At 40.3% G+C, this 13,927-nt stretch overlaps 1 protein-coding gene across 5 annotated transcripts in view; it reads right to left on the bottom strand.

Annotated features, from left to right (window-relative positions):
- The window catches only part of SNX24 (sorting nexin 24), a 157,616-nt gene that overhangs the window by 67,424 nt on the left and 76,265 nt on the right, over positions 1-13,927 (bottom strand). For all 5 annotated transcript variants that reach the window (XR_004680863.1, XM_035013996.1, XM_035013993.1 and 2 more), the window contains exon 2: positions 7,528-7,611. Coding sequence is in view for 4 of the 5 variants with exons in the window: in XM_035013996.1 (XP_034869887.1) it covers positions 7,528-7,611 (84 nt within the window). In the remaining variant the exon portion in view is untranslated. The remainder of the gene's footprint in view (positions 1-7,527; positions 7,612-13,927) is intronic.

Raw genomic sequence — 13,927 nt, 5'->3', positions numbered from 1 at the left:
TTTATTTATTTATTTATTTATTTATTTATTTATTTATTTATTTATTTATTTATTTATTTATTTTCAAGTAATCTCTACACCTAACACGGGGCTTGAACTCACAACCCCGAGATCAAGAGCCAAGGCTAAGCTAGCCAAGTGCCCCTCCTTTTCCTTTTTATACCATGAGAAGAGTAAACTCAGAACTTACTCCACACAGACATGTCATATATACGCTGGTGACAGTGACTGTTTTGTTTTTTACTTATATATTTATTTATTTATTTGAGAGAGAAAGAGAGAGAGAGAGAGCATGTGCATGAGTGCAGGGGAAGAGCAGAAGGACAGGGAGGGAAAGGAATCTCAAGCACACTCTTTGCTGAGCTTGGAGCCGGTCTCAGGGGCTGGATCCCAGGACTCTGAGATCATGACCTGAGCCGAAACCAAGAGTTGGATGCTCAACTGACTGAGCCACCCAGGTGCCCCAATAGTGACCATTTTCCACAGAAAGGAACACAAATACTTTTCCAGAGCACATGAATAAGAAGACGGAAATGGAACAAAAAAGTGAAGGAAAGAAGTGGGGAGCCTTTGGGGTAAAATTCAAACTTTCACTCCACCTTGGCATCCCTACATCCCTAGGGTTCCCTCTAGAAACACTACACATGGTGCTGTCGTCCTGGTTTAACCCCATAAGGCAGCTTTGGGGTTCCTCTGAAATGTGTACTTCGTTAATTCAAATACAAGAATATGATATTTTATTCAAGCCAAAAGGAGGCAACAACAAGAATGAGGACAGTTAATTTAGTAATGAGCCAGCACCCTATTTCCATGAAACCTCTGGGCTGGTGCTGAGAGCAAACAGCTGGGAAGGCGAAGACTCAGCAGCGGGCCATGCAGGGAAGGCTTCTCTCCCCACTCACTCCCGCGACTGTAGGCCTAGGGAGGTAAAGGAGGTAAAGCTGCTCTCAGGGACCACCGTTCAAAGTGGTAACCTGCTTGTCTCTAGGGGATGTGGGCAGGTGCTGCTGGGGCACAGGGGGAGCGTGTGCAAGCTGAAGGGCTCCCTGTCACCACGGTCTGGGCCTGAGCGGCACGGAGGGGACCGTGTAACTTCATTTTTAAAAAGGATACTATGCGAAAAGTGAACACAGAAGAACAAGGTAGGCTTGCTTGGGTTTCAGTGTGGTGGTGGTGGTGGTGTTCCCACCTAGGACTGGAGAGCTACAATGGGATGGAAATTACAGTGAGCTCAAACAGCATTTTTTTCACCCCAAATATTCCTCCAGTAATTCATAAATATGCATAATGTCCTCCAAACATCCCATTTGCCAAATATTTATTTAATGCCCAATAAGAGCCCAACACTAGCAGGCAGTGAGGAAGATACAAAAGATAAGATATGGTCTCTTTTATAAAAAAATGTGTCTTCTACTTGGACAAGACTTAGGGACAACTAAATTTTAATGACCTCTTAGATGTTTTTAAGTTAAGTAGAAACATCTACTCCAAAGGAACAGGAGGAGTGCCTGGCTGGCTCAGTCGGTAGAGCATGCGAATCTTGATCTTGGGGTGGTGAGTTCGAGGCACACACTGGGCACAGAGATTCCTTTAAAAAAACACATAAAAATAAAGGAACAGGAATTCCAAGAACAAAGACACGAGGGAATAAAAGAAACCCACACGAGAGAAGGAGAACATGCAATGTTTTACTTTGGTTTGAAAAGATCAGAACGCAGAGGGGAGGCCATAAGGCATAGCAAAGACAGACAGAAAAAGCAATTTTCATACACTGGGGTGAATGGGGAGACTGGTTTGGTGGCCACTGCTGTTTTCTTATGAGAAAGTGAGAAATAAGGTCGACCAGAAAATGGGTTTGTGGTTGACACAATAATGGTTCTCCCCAAAGATGTCCACGTCCTGATCCTTGGAACCTTAGACTGTGTCACGTTATGTGGCTGAAGGGTGGGATTAAATCAAGTCTCTTGAGATGGAGACATTATCTGGGATTATGCAGGTACGGCCAACGTAATCTCAAGGGAGAGGCTAAAGTGTCACCGTCAGAGAGGGGATTGTGGGGACTGGACAGATGATGATAGTAACAGAACCTGCAGGGGCCTTACTGCTGGCTTTGGAGACGGAAGAGGCCACAAGCCACAGACTGTGAACAGCTTCTAGAAGCTGGAAAAGGCAGGAAAATGGATTATCTCCCCCAAAGCCTCCCAAGAGGAACATGGCCCTGTTGACATATAATAAATGTGTGTTGCTTGAAGGGGGGGTGGGAATCGGAGGGGGAGATGAACCATGAGAGACTATGGACTCTGAGAAACAAACTGAGGGTTCTAGAGGGGAGGGAGGTGGGGGATGGGTTGGCCTGGTGATGGGTATTAAAGAGGGCATGTTCTGCATGGAGCACTGGGTGTTATATGCAAACAATGAGTCATGGAACACTACATCAAAAACTAATGATGTAATGTATGGTGATTAACATAACATAATAAAATTAAATTAAATTAAAAAATAAATAAAAAGATAAATGTGTATTGCTTTAAGCCACTAGGTCTGTGGTCCTACCAGTAAAAGGAGACTAATAGAGAGTCTAAGATTACTGGCCTTGAGGGTCAAGGTCCATGATATGGTTGACAATATGGACTCATTTCAATGTATTTGGGCAAAAGAATGAAGAAGGAAATGGTGCTTTAGGGAAACTGATATGTAGCAAAGTATGAATCAGAAGACAAGGATCAGAAACAGTTAAAGCAATACTTATAAAATAGTAAGACTCTGGCTAGGGAGGGCAGAGGAGAAAGGGGTAAGTTAAACGGTGCATAGTATAGAAATTTTGAGGAATCAGTCAATGGGACTTGATGGCCCTGCGAATACAGAAGGTAAGAGAAAGGCAGGAGAGACACCTCAAGGTTTCAAACTTTGTGGCTTCAGTGCCTGTGATGGAGAGAGGGTGGGTGGGGAGGGTTGTTGAAAAGATGCATCTAAAAAGAGAAGCACACAAAAGGACCTGTCAAACTTCAAGAGGCACTGGGATGCCTCATCATGTGGGATGCTAGTTGAACAGGCAGATGACTGGGCTCCATCACAGAGATTCTGCTTCAGCATGGCTGGGTAGCACCCAGAATCTGCATTTCAGTCAACGCTGTGCTGATTCTGGGGGTCCAAAGTGCACACTATGGAAATGCACCCGTCAGGAAAAGCTAAAAGAAAACGGAATCAAATACCCCTCATAGCTCTAGGAGAAATGACTGGTGTGACCCAAAATCTGAAAGAGGGGAAACTGACCTAACAGATAACATACCAATTTAAAGCTTTTGTAAATTAAAATAAGAATCATAGCCCAAAGGTCCTGTGTGAAAAATACTTTCGGCAAATGGCTAATATTTTATTAACAGGCCAAGCAAACTAATGGGCAAAAACAAATGAGACCGTAGCAGAAAGACAATTCCAAAAGAGGGAATACAGCTCCTAAACAAAGTGAAGACCCACCAATGAAAACAGCAACAAGGCCACATACATTGGTTACTAAGTAAACAAATGTAATTTGGGGGGGGGTAATATTCAAACCTGTTAAGATTTTGTGATACTTTCAAATGTGCTGGTTGCATTTTATATCTGCTATAACCATAACATAATTTGGCAACATACATCAGGGGCTGTAAAAACATCCAAACCCTTTGATAGAGAATGCTTCTTTTTATAATTTAGTGTAAGGAAACCATCTTGAGTACGGAAAAGATGAGCTCTAATTAGATCTAAAAGAATAGATCTAAAAGGTTAGATCAATAATTGGAAATTTACCACGGAGCCTGGGTGGCTCAGTCGGTTAAGTGTCTGCCTTCGGCTCAGGTCATGATCTACAGGTCCTGGGATCGAGCCCCGCACCAGGCTCCCTGCCCAACGGGAACCCTGCTTCTCCCTCTCCCTCTGCCGCTCCCCCTGCTTGTGCTCTCACTCTTGCTTTCTCTCAAGTATCTTCAAAAAATAATTGGAAATTTACCATGTGATGCACACAATCTCATTTAGCTCATAAAATAATCCTATGAAGTTACTACTGTCATTATATCTGTCCTACAAATGGGGAACCTGAGACACAGAAAGATCATGTAACTTGCTCCCAGGACTTAAGAGCCAGGCAGGGGTAAAGGCAGGCTCGGGAACATTCTGCTTCTAAAGCCTACACACGGAACTTCTACACCAGAATTACTACCATGCAGGAACATGGTTAGCATAGAAGCATTTGCTTTACTAAAAAAATTCAAGAAAAGAGGGGCATCTGGCTGGGTCAGTTGGTGGAGTAATCAACTCTTAATTTCAGGGTTGCAATTTCGAGCCCTAGGTTCGGTGTAGAGATTACTTAAAAATAAAATCTTTAAACAATTTCAAGAAAAGGAGGAAAGCAGGAATTTATTGGAAGGGAAAAAAACAAAAAACCTCTTGACTGTTTCCAAATATAGAAAGAAATTTGGGGCACAAGGGTGGCTCAGTCGTTAAGCATCTGCCTTCAGCTCAGGTCATGATCCCAGGGTCCTGGGATCAAGCCCCGCATTGGGCTCCCTACTTGGCGGGAAGCCTGCTTCTCCTTCTCCCACTCCCTTGCTTGTGTTCCTGCTTTTGCTATCTCTCTCTGTCAAATAAATAAAAAATAAAAATCTTTAAAAAAAAAAACCCCAAAAAACCCAAAAAATAGAAATTCTAAGAAATGTGTAAACAATTGGGATATTATCTTTGCATTTTAATATCAACAATTATAAAAATTGGGGAGAAGTAATAATTGTTAAGAACTTTCCTTAGACAACCAGAAGAACTGTGAAATGGGTAACAGTCTTAGTTTCTGCCTCAAAATTAGCCTGACAATAAGCAAGGAGGCGTATTTGTCTGTCTGCAGACTATGGAGAAGAGCTATGCACCTATTGTTCGAAAGAAGCAAAGCGCTTGGTTAAGAACTCATGTGTATCATTTTAGAATTAACATGGGGACACTGGCCAAACACGTTTAACAAATAAGAAATACAATGTAAAATGTCAGAAAAACCAGGACACTGACAACACGGCAAATGGCACAGACTGCCGAAACAGGTGAGTATTTCAAGAAGATTAAGTAAGAGATTTGACTGAATGTAAAAGGAAAATTTACATAAAAACATAACACTCAAAACACATCACAAAATTCAAATATGGAAATGGGGGTATCCAAATGGTCTTAAAACGGTCAAGTTCTACAACATCGCAGGAGCAATCAATAAAACTCGTGCATTCTCAGTAAATTTTTTGCTGATTTCCATCCTTAACACAATTTTACAGTCAAGATGACAGACTTCTGCTTTTTTCACACCCTACCATGATTTATATTTAACTATCTTCTATAGTCATCATTTAGCCAAATCACATACAATTGCACTGGGGCAAGGAAAGGAGACATCTGGGAGCTGCTTTCTGTGCTACAATGTAGAAGTAAGTCAATACATAACTACAACTCTGCCTCACGAAGCCATTTTTATTCTCCATGTCCCTGTCGGGATGTTTTAAACATGCAAAACTGAGAAATTTGACAATTTCTACTTTCAACTCTAGTAGGCCTGATTATATGATTATAAGAATAGCTGAAATTATTTTTTTAAAATATTTTATTTATTTATTTATTTGACAGAGAGAGACACAGTGGGAGAGGGAACACAAGCCGGGGGAGTGGGAGAGGGAGAAGCAGGCTTCCCACGGAGCAGGGAGCCAGATGCAGGGCTCGATCCCAGGACCCCGGGATCATGACCTGAGGCAGATGCTTAACGACTGAGCCACCCAGGCGCCCCAGAATAGCTAAAATTATTAACAGGAACTGCAGAATTTGAGGGAAGAGTTCAAGAAAACCTAGGACTTTTTTTCTGACTCTGAGTATCTGAGAACTGCCTATCATCACTGGGGAGAAAATAAAGTCACATTAGAGAGCAGGAGAAACGCCCCTGCAGGGGTGAGAGGCATGGGAGCCTCTGGTCCAGGGCGGGCCTAATTGGCAGTCACCTGCTGTGCCTGGTGTGGAGCCGGTCCTGGGGAATCTGGTGGGGACAGCAAGGTTGTGTCGAGGTCATGGTGAGCTAGGAGGTGAGGAAAGCAGCCTGCATGTGAGAGGCCCTCTAGTCCATCCTCGGCTCATGAAAGGCTGAGCAGGGGTTGGACTTCTGGTTTTAATCTTAGTGCAGGAATTTATTTCATGAAGTACCCCGCGGAAATCTCCCTAGAATCTGTTTCCTTGAAACACAAGCAAGCAAAAACAGAATCCCTCGAGAAGGTACCGAGACCCAGACTCCAGGTTTGTTCTTCTTTAAGACCCCCGGGTAGGAGCTTCTGTAAAGGCTAACAGCAACATCTGGTCTAAATCCATATCCACCTGCACTGTTTCTTTTGGAAGCAAATCTGGATTTAACAAAATTTTAACTGAAGAATGACATGTATATTATTCCTTGCCATCGTAAGAGAAAAGTATACAGAGGGAAAGAGTTTCACTAATTTCTCCATAATATCCTGTTAAAGTTTATACTCAATATTTCATTCTCCTGACTAAAAAAAAAAGTGGGGAAGTTTAATTTTTAAAGAAATACCAAAGAACTTTTAATACAGAATAAGCACACTGTCTTGCCATTTAGGTGCTAACAGTTCCCAGAAAATTTAAGAGGTCTTTAATGAAATTAAAAGAACAGACTATCTTTCTTAATATATTTACTTAGTATCTTCCCATCTAACTTCTTACCTAATAAAGTGACAGAAGTGAAGAAAATGAATTAGGGCATACAGTTATGTGTACATATATATATATTCATGCATGTGTGTATATACACATACACTTGTATATATATTCACAAGCTATGTCTAGTTATTCAGGTAATGTCAGCACCCCAACAACAATTCCTAACCTGCAAAACATTAAATTTTGGTAGAAAATTAAAAAAAAATATTCACTCTTCTCTTCTTTACTATTTCTCCCCAAACTCAGCTATTCCTTCTGTATTCTTGTGTCTTTTCTCTAAGACTTGTAATGAAATGAATCCAAGAACTCGAACACCCATCTTGTCAAGTGGCCTTTATAATTCAAAAGAATTAAAAGAATTATACATGTTCTCCTTATACCCGTTCACCAAAGAGTCCATGAATACATGTGCCGCATGTTACCTTTTCCAGGAACATGTAAGTGTAAGTTGCTTTTAATAAATTTCTCCCTGTAAAATCATCATCTGCTTCTTTCTCTCCTTTTGGTAAAGCACGTTAAGTCTATTTTACGGAGAGAGTCAGGTCTCAGTCTGATTCTGTGTGAGCCTCTCACACCTGCAAAGAGCTTGCAACCTCCTATCTATTTATGTAAAAGATCTTAACAGAAAACCCATCTCCTCAGAAAGCACACCTTCAGGGGACTGAATAATTTAAAAGAAGACTTAATTCATGATCAAAGAAATCCTATTGTGCCAAGAATTATTCATGCTCTCAGAAAACACAGAAAGCAGTCTTAACCTTATAGCATCTGCCATAAAAGGAAAAAGGAAAAAAAAGTTACCTTTTTGTGCAAGGCATGAAATTCGCTGTACCTTTTTTCAACAAAATGTTTTCTTCCATTCATTAGCACTTCTATCTTAAATACCTAAGGAAAAAAAATTAAAAAGATTAATTCCACCAGTTCAAAACCCTCAAACGTCTGATGTGGTAAGTTTGTGACCATGATATATTTCATCCCTTTAATTACAGTAGCTGATCCCCTAAAACCCAGATGGCTCAGGAGACCCTGGTCCAACAGCACTGATTAATGAGCACTCAAGCCAAATGCTTTAGTTAGTACAAACTGAAGTATCCCCTTAACGTGTCTAAAAGCAACAGAAACTTAAACGCATTCACAGGCTCCTTAACTTTCCAATCAGAGCACATTCCTCCTTTAAAATTGTTTCACCAGATGAGTATGATGGTATCGAAATAAAGTGTGTGACAACAGCAAGAGCCCGGGAGAAATGGCAGGCCCCAGCATTCCGTTACGGGTATGATGATGATGGCCATGCTTTGTCATCCATACAACAATCAGGCAAAGAGCAGTGCATTTTAGGTTAATTTCTTCCTAACCTGCATATTCATCTCTAGTCTCAGCTGGGCCCTATTCTGCTGTTTGCAAAACAAGGAAAATGTAGTAAAGGCTCATTTTCCCTGCATGATGCCTGTGACAGCTTGCACTCCCACCTCCAGAAGGTTGAAAGGCCAGAAGAAAAGGCTCTCTGGGTGCACTAATTAGCAGGCACTAACATGACATTTTCTTGGTTCCTAGGTCAGTGGGTCAAGACTGGGGACAAGGGATGAGCAATATCATGAAATGCTCATGAAAATACAATGTTAAGATGGGGTGGGGGCAGGATGCTTAGCGAGAAGGGAAGAGAAGGTGATCTGTTATTTTCAAGAGTATGTCTTTGACTCCTGTTTTGCTGAGCAAGACGTGGACAACGCCAAGATGATGGAATACTGTTCAATGAGTTAGTAAGCCTAATTTCTTGTTTCAGCTGCCCTTCTAGAGTTGAGGTCACAGGACACGAAAAAGTATTAAAAGCATGCTAACTTTAAAGAAAACTAAAGTTAGCACATGAAACACATGGGCACACACCGTCATTATGAAAACAGACCCGCTACGGCTCTACATTTCTACCTCATATGTAAGTATGACCTTTCTGACAATTGTATCATCAAACGCAAAATGTATTTGTAGATTTGTACTTCTTTGAATCAGAAACAAAATCTTGTGTTGTATGACTCAGCTTAAGAAACCTGCTTTTATTAAAGCATATGATAAATATTTACCAGTTTAATCAATATCTTATACTAACATTTAGTTTTTCAAGAAACCTCCCTAAAAATACTTTTCTTTGGTCAGTTAGTGAAAATAGTCTCTTCTAAAAACAGATCCATATGCTTCAAAGTCTCAGATGTATGTATACTATTTTTTAAAAAAATATTCTGTTTACTAATTCACCAAAGAAAATTCTTCTCCTTCAAAGACACGGCCAGGAATAGGAGGAGGAAAACACCCTGAGAAACACAAACAAAAGAAGCTCAGCTTCAGCACACGGGCTTGGTTAATAGGACACAGAGTCCCTTTTTAGTGTCAGGCCCCGGAGTTAAATCAGGACAATGTGGGAGCAGAAGTTCTTTCCATCTGCTGAAAGGCAGGAAAGAAATGAAGTTATGCTCCGAGTCCAGTTACATGAGGCGTCATCCTAAAACCCACCACTTTAATTGGCACTTCTGCTGCAGAATCCAAAGAAGGAGAAAGCTGAAGATTCGGAAAGGCTCAACCTACTGGGTCACCCTCTTGAAGGCCAGAGTTGAGACACATTACACAGCGGCTGCCTCGTGGAATGTCAGCCCTTCTATTGACCAGATGGCTCCATTACCAAGCTCCACAGTTACTTTTCAGGCACTCAATTCATGGGGGTGGCAGGGAGGGGGGCGGTTTGTACACATACACACACGCACCCTGCGTGGTACATTTTCATGCTAATATTTTTATCCTGTTGCCATTTCAAAAATGTACAATAAACCTTATACTGTTCAGACTTCTTTCAAATTCTGGGAAAATATCTTGGAAATGAAGTTGGTTAATCAGAATTTCCAGGACAATGTGAAGCAAGAAATGGAACCAATTTAATAAATCTTATTTTCCTGAATTCCACAGTTTTTTTTTTTTTTTTTAAGAGTTTCTGATACATGTTGTCCCGTTCCCTCAAAAATCTTTTTCCTGCTTTGTTCTTCTGGCAAACTCTGAGCAGCTATTACCTACCTCTAAGATAGGGACAGCACAAGAAGATGCTGGGAAAGCATGCAGCACAGTATCTGGCATTCATTCATTTATTTATTTAGCAGATATTTACTGAGCGACTACAACGTACTCAGGAGTTGCTCTAGGCTCTGGGGATTCAGCAGTGAACAAAAGAGGCAAGAGCTCAGACTTCGAGGTGCATATATCCTATCTGGTGAGGGAGGCCAACTATACACATGAATGAATACAATGAAGTCAGGAAATAAAAAAGTCCTGTGGAGAACAAGGCAGCAGGGTAATGACATAGAGCTGAACGAGGGTGTGGTTTCAGACAGCATAGTGTCAGAGAAGGTCTCCCCAGGCAGAGCGGTGGTGAGAGGTACAACATCTGTACACAAATACCAGGAAAAAGTTGAATGTGGCTTTCTCCGGAATTTCAGACTGGGAGTCGGTGGACAAGGACTTTCTCTTTAATTTCTGTTTAAAAAAATTTTTTTTAAATGAAAGCCTAGAGCAGGGTATTTCCATGTCTGGTCCAAGATGGCATAACAGGGAGCGGATTTACCCTCCCACCGGAAACAACTCAAAATCTGTGGGAATGGTGTCTCTCAAGACATCAGACATGAGGAAATGAAGAAGAGTGAGAGACAAAAGAAACAAAGTTGAGCCCTACGGTTACCCAGTAAGAGCCCTGAGGGGAAGTGAGGGGAAGCCAGTTCCAAGGACAGGGTATTGGGCAAGAGTGAGCTGCACAGAGAGGATTCCTGTTACCTACCAGAGGTCTCCCTCCAGCATTCAGCTGAACCCTTGTCAAAACATGGGATTGGGTAAATTTACCCAAGGACAGGAAGACATTAGAGAGAAGAGTGCTCAGAGCTCACAGATAACTGGGCAAACAGCCTGTTACCAAATGCCAGGGTAGAAAACCTCATAATGAGTTCTCAGAAAGGTCTTGCCTCAGTAGTGGGGCAAACTTAACAGTAGACTAAAGGCTCTTTTAGTCCAGTGTAAAAAATCTTAAAACAAGACCTAAAGAGTATAAACTGTTTCCAAGTAACTTAACCATATGCCAGGACAAAGCTGAAGAATATTTTTAGGAATATAAAAATATCTAGGACCTAACAAGATAAAATTCACAGGGTCTGGCATCCCATCAAAAAGAGGCAGGAAAATACAACTCATAATAAGAAGAAAAACCAATCAATAGAAACTGATCCAGAAATGACACAGATGATAAAATTAGTAGACGAAAGCATTAAAATCACTATTATAAGGCAATTTCTTATATTTAAAAATCCAGAGGAAAGGGTGACCATGACTATGGGAGATACTAAAAAGACACACAGCAAGTCTGGGTCCCACTGATGAAATCAACAACATCTATGATTAAAACAAAAATAAACTGGATGGGATTTATAGTAGACTAGATACTGCAGGATAAAAGGTAAGTGAGCTTAAAGACCCAGCAACAGAAACTGTCCCAAATGAAAGAAAGGGAACAAAAACTAAAAAATAGCTAAACAGAGCATCAGTAAACTATGGGCAACTTGAAAGAGAACAATATATGTATAATTGGAGTCCCCACAGGAGAGCAGAGATAGGAGACTGGGGCTGGCAGACAAGACAAATATAGTTAAAGAAATCATGACCAAAATGTTTCCAAATTTGATGTAAACCATAACCCCACAGATCTAAAAAGACCAATGGATCCAAATACAAGAAACATGGGGGAAAAAAAAACCCCAAGGCAAATCATAACCAAATTCTTTAAAACCAGTAAGAAAGAGAAAATCTGAAAAGCAGCCAGGGGGGAAAAAAGAGATATTAAATAGAAAAGAAAGAAAGGTAAGTTGGATACCACATTTCTTCAATATTTCCATAAATCACCAAGCATGTAAGAGTGATTAAATGCATATATACTCCACTTATGTTTTACTGTCATAGTAATATCTTCTATGTAAAGCAGCATGTATAAAATAAAATGTACAAGTTAAGACCAGTCAAATTTTTAATCATTATTTTTAAAGCATTTCAGAACTTCTCCCCAGGCAAATAGCAATAACAAGAGTGACAACAAGGATTTTTCTAGCACTTTTTATGTTCAGGCATTGCTCCAAGCTCTTTGCTCATAATAACCACTCATTTAGTTCTCATCACCCCAAATGAAATAGGTAGCATTATCTCCATTTTACAGGTCAGGAAACTGAGGCAAGGATTAAGTAACTTGACCATAGTAGAGCTGCATTTTGAACCCAGCAACTTGGTCCCGAACCTGCCCTTCCAACCACTGCATAATACTGACTCCCAATGAGCAGAGTTCTTTAGATACCCCCATTTCTTGGGGGAAATGTTCTGGAGTAAGGACAACACCTTCCATTCATTCCTCCCTGGAGGTTCTGTCCCCTAGATGGGCTGCTCAGGAGCATAAGACACTTGGCAAGGACAGTGCTTATGGTGTCGTGAGGTCTTTACCCTCAACTCTTTGGAGGCTGTGCTCCTTTCAATGGAACCAGACCACTGATCTCTATAAAAAGCATACAACTTTGTAGAGTAGAAGGGTACTTTTTTATATTACCTCCTCCTGTCAGGATCTGTGCCCACACTGCCCCCTCAAACTCCTTATACTGTGGTTCCAAATGTTAGCTTGTATGGTTTTCGCTTAAACAAAAAATAGTATGTACTCATCAAAAAACGTTTCAAAAATTCCAAAGACTGTAAACTTAAATAAGTTTCTTACATAAGAGACTTGTATAAGTCCATGCCTACTCAAGAAGGATCTTAAATATCCTTTCACAAATTGTCCCCATGCATATAAGCTCTGTATGTACACATGTATACAGAATTTACTTTCTTACACAACTGTAGCCACGTCATACAGTCCTAATACCTCACTTCTTCTACGAATTTTTTTTTACCTTATTTTATTTATTTAGTACATGTTGAACATCTTATCAGCACATTTTGCAATGCCTAATTCTTTAATGGCTACCTAGTACTCCTATGTATAACTGTTACCATACTTTATTTAATCAGGACCCTAAGGTAGATATTAAGTCACTGTACTATTTTATACCATACATATTCATGTATGTTTATATACATATGTAAGTATATGTTTATATATGTATGTATATGTGTATGTTTATATAGTTGATGCGTGAACAACACAGGGGTTAGGGGTACCAAACCCCATGCAATCGAAAACCCATGTATAACTTTTGAACCCCCGAAAACTTAACTACCAATAGCCTACAGTTGACTGGAAGCCTTCCTGATAGCATAAACAGTTGATTAACACTATTTATATGTTACATGTATTGTATACTGTATTCTTACAATAAAGTAAGCTAGAGAGAAGAATATGTTAAGAAAATCATAAAGAGGGGCGCCTGGGTGGCTCAGTCAGTTAAGTGTCTGCCTTCGGTTCAGGTCATGATCCCAGGGTCCTGGGATCGAGTTCCACATCGGGCTCCCTGCTCAGCGGGGAGCCTGCCTCTCCCTCTCCCTCTGCCTGCCGCTCCCCCTTCTTGTGTTCTCTCTGTCAAATAAATAAAATAAAATCTTTAAAAAAAAAAAGGGAAAAAAATCAAAAAAAACAAATACATTTACAGTACTATATTTATTGAAAAAAAAATCCACATAGAAGTGGACCCACACAATTCAAATCCACACTGTTCCATGGCCAACTGTGTACGTTTATGTATTTTATTTAAATATAGATATATACATAATCCTTGTTGCTGTACATGTAATTACTTACACACACACACACACACGATAAATTACCAAAAACTTTGCCAAATTTACCCCCCCACTCAAATCTACAAAGTTATACAACAGCTAACAGGATATGGAATGTCTGGCCCATCCTAACCAACACTCGATATTAGTCACTTTGGAAGCTGATGAGTGAAATGGGAATTAATTGGATGTATTTTAACCAGTGTGTAGAGTGGCATAGTTTCCATTCCGACTATCTCATATAAAATCACACAGAAGTCCCACCTCCCCGTCTAACCGTATATTCTTGGAGATAGGCTTGTCCTCAAAGATTTCCAGAAATCCCTCTGTATAAAGCAAGGAAGGCTTCACGTAACTAAAAAGACAGATTAAGGCTTCCGTTTAGGTTTGCTTAAAAAAAAAACAAAAAACCACCACAAATTAT

Source organism: Mirounga leonina, unplaced genomic scaffold (assembly GCF_011800145.1).
Source record: "Mirounga leonina isolate KUSES-001 unplaced genomic scaffold, KU_Mleo_1.0 Mir_168, whole genome shotgun sequence".
Classification (NCBI taxonomy): Eukaryota; Metazoa; Chordata; class Mammalia; order Carnivora; family Phocidae; genus Mirounga; species Mirounga leonina.
Note: the sequence above shows the minus strand (reverse complement) of the source record. Positions and strands in the feature narration are given on the sequence as shown.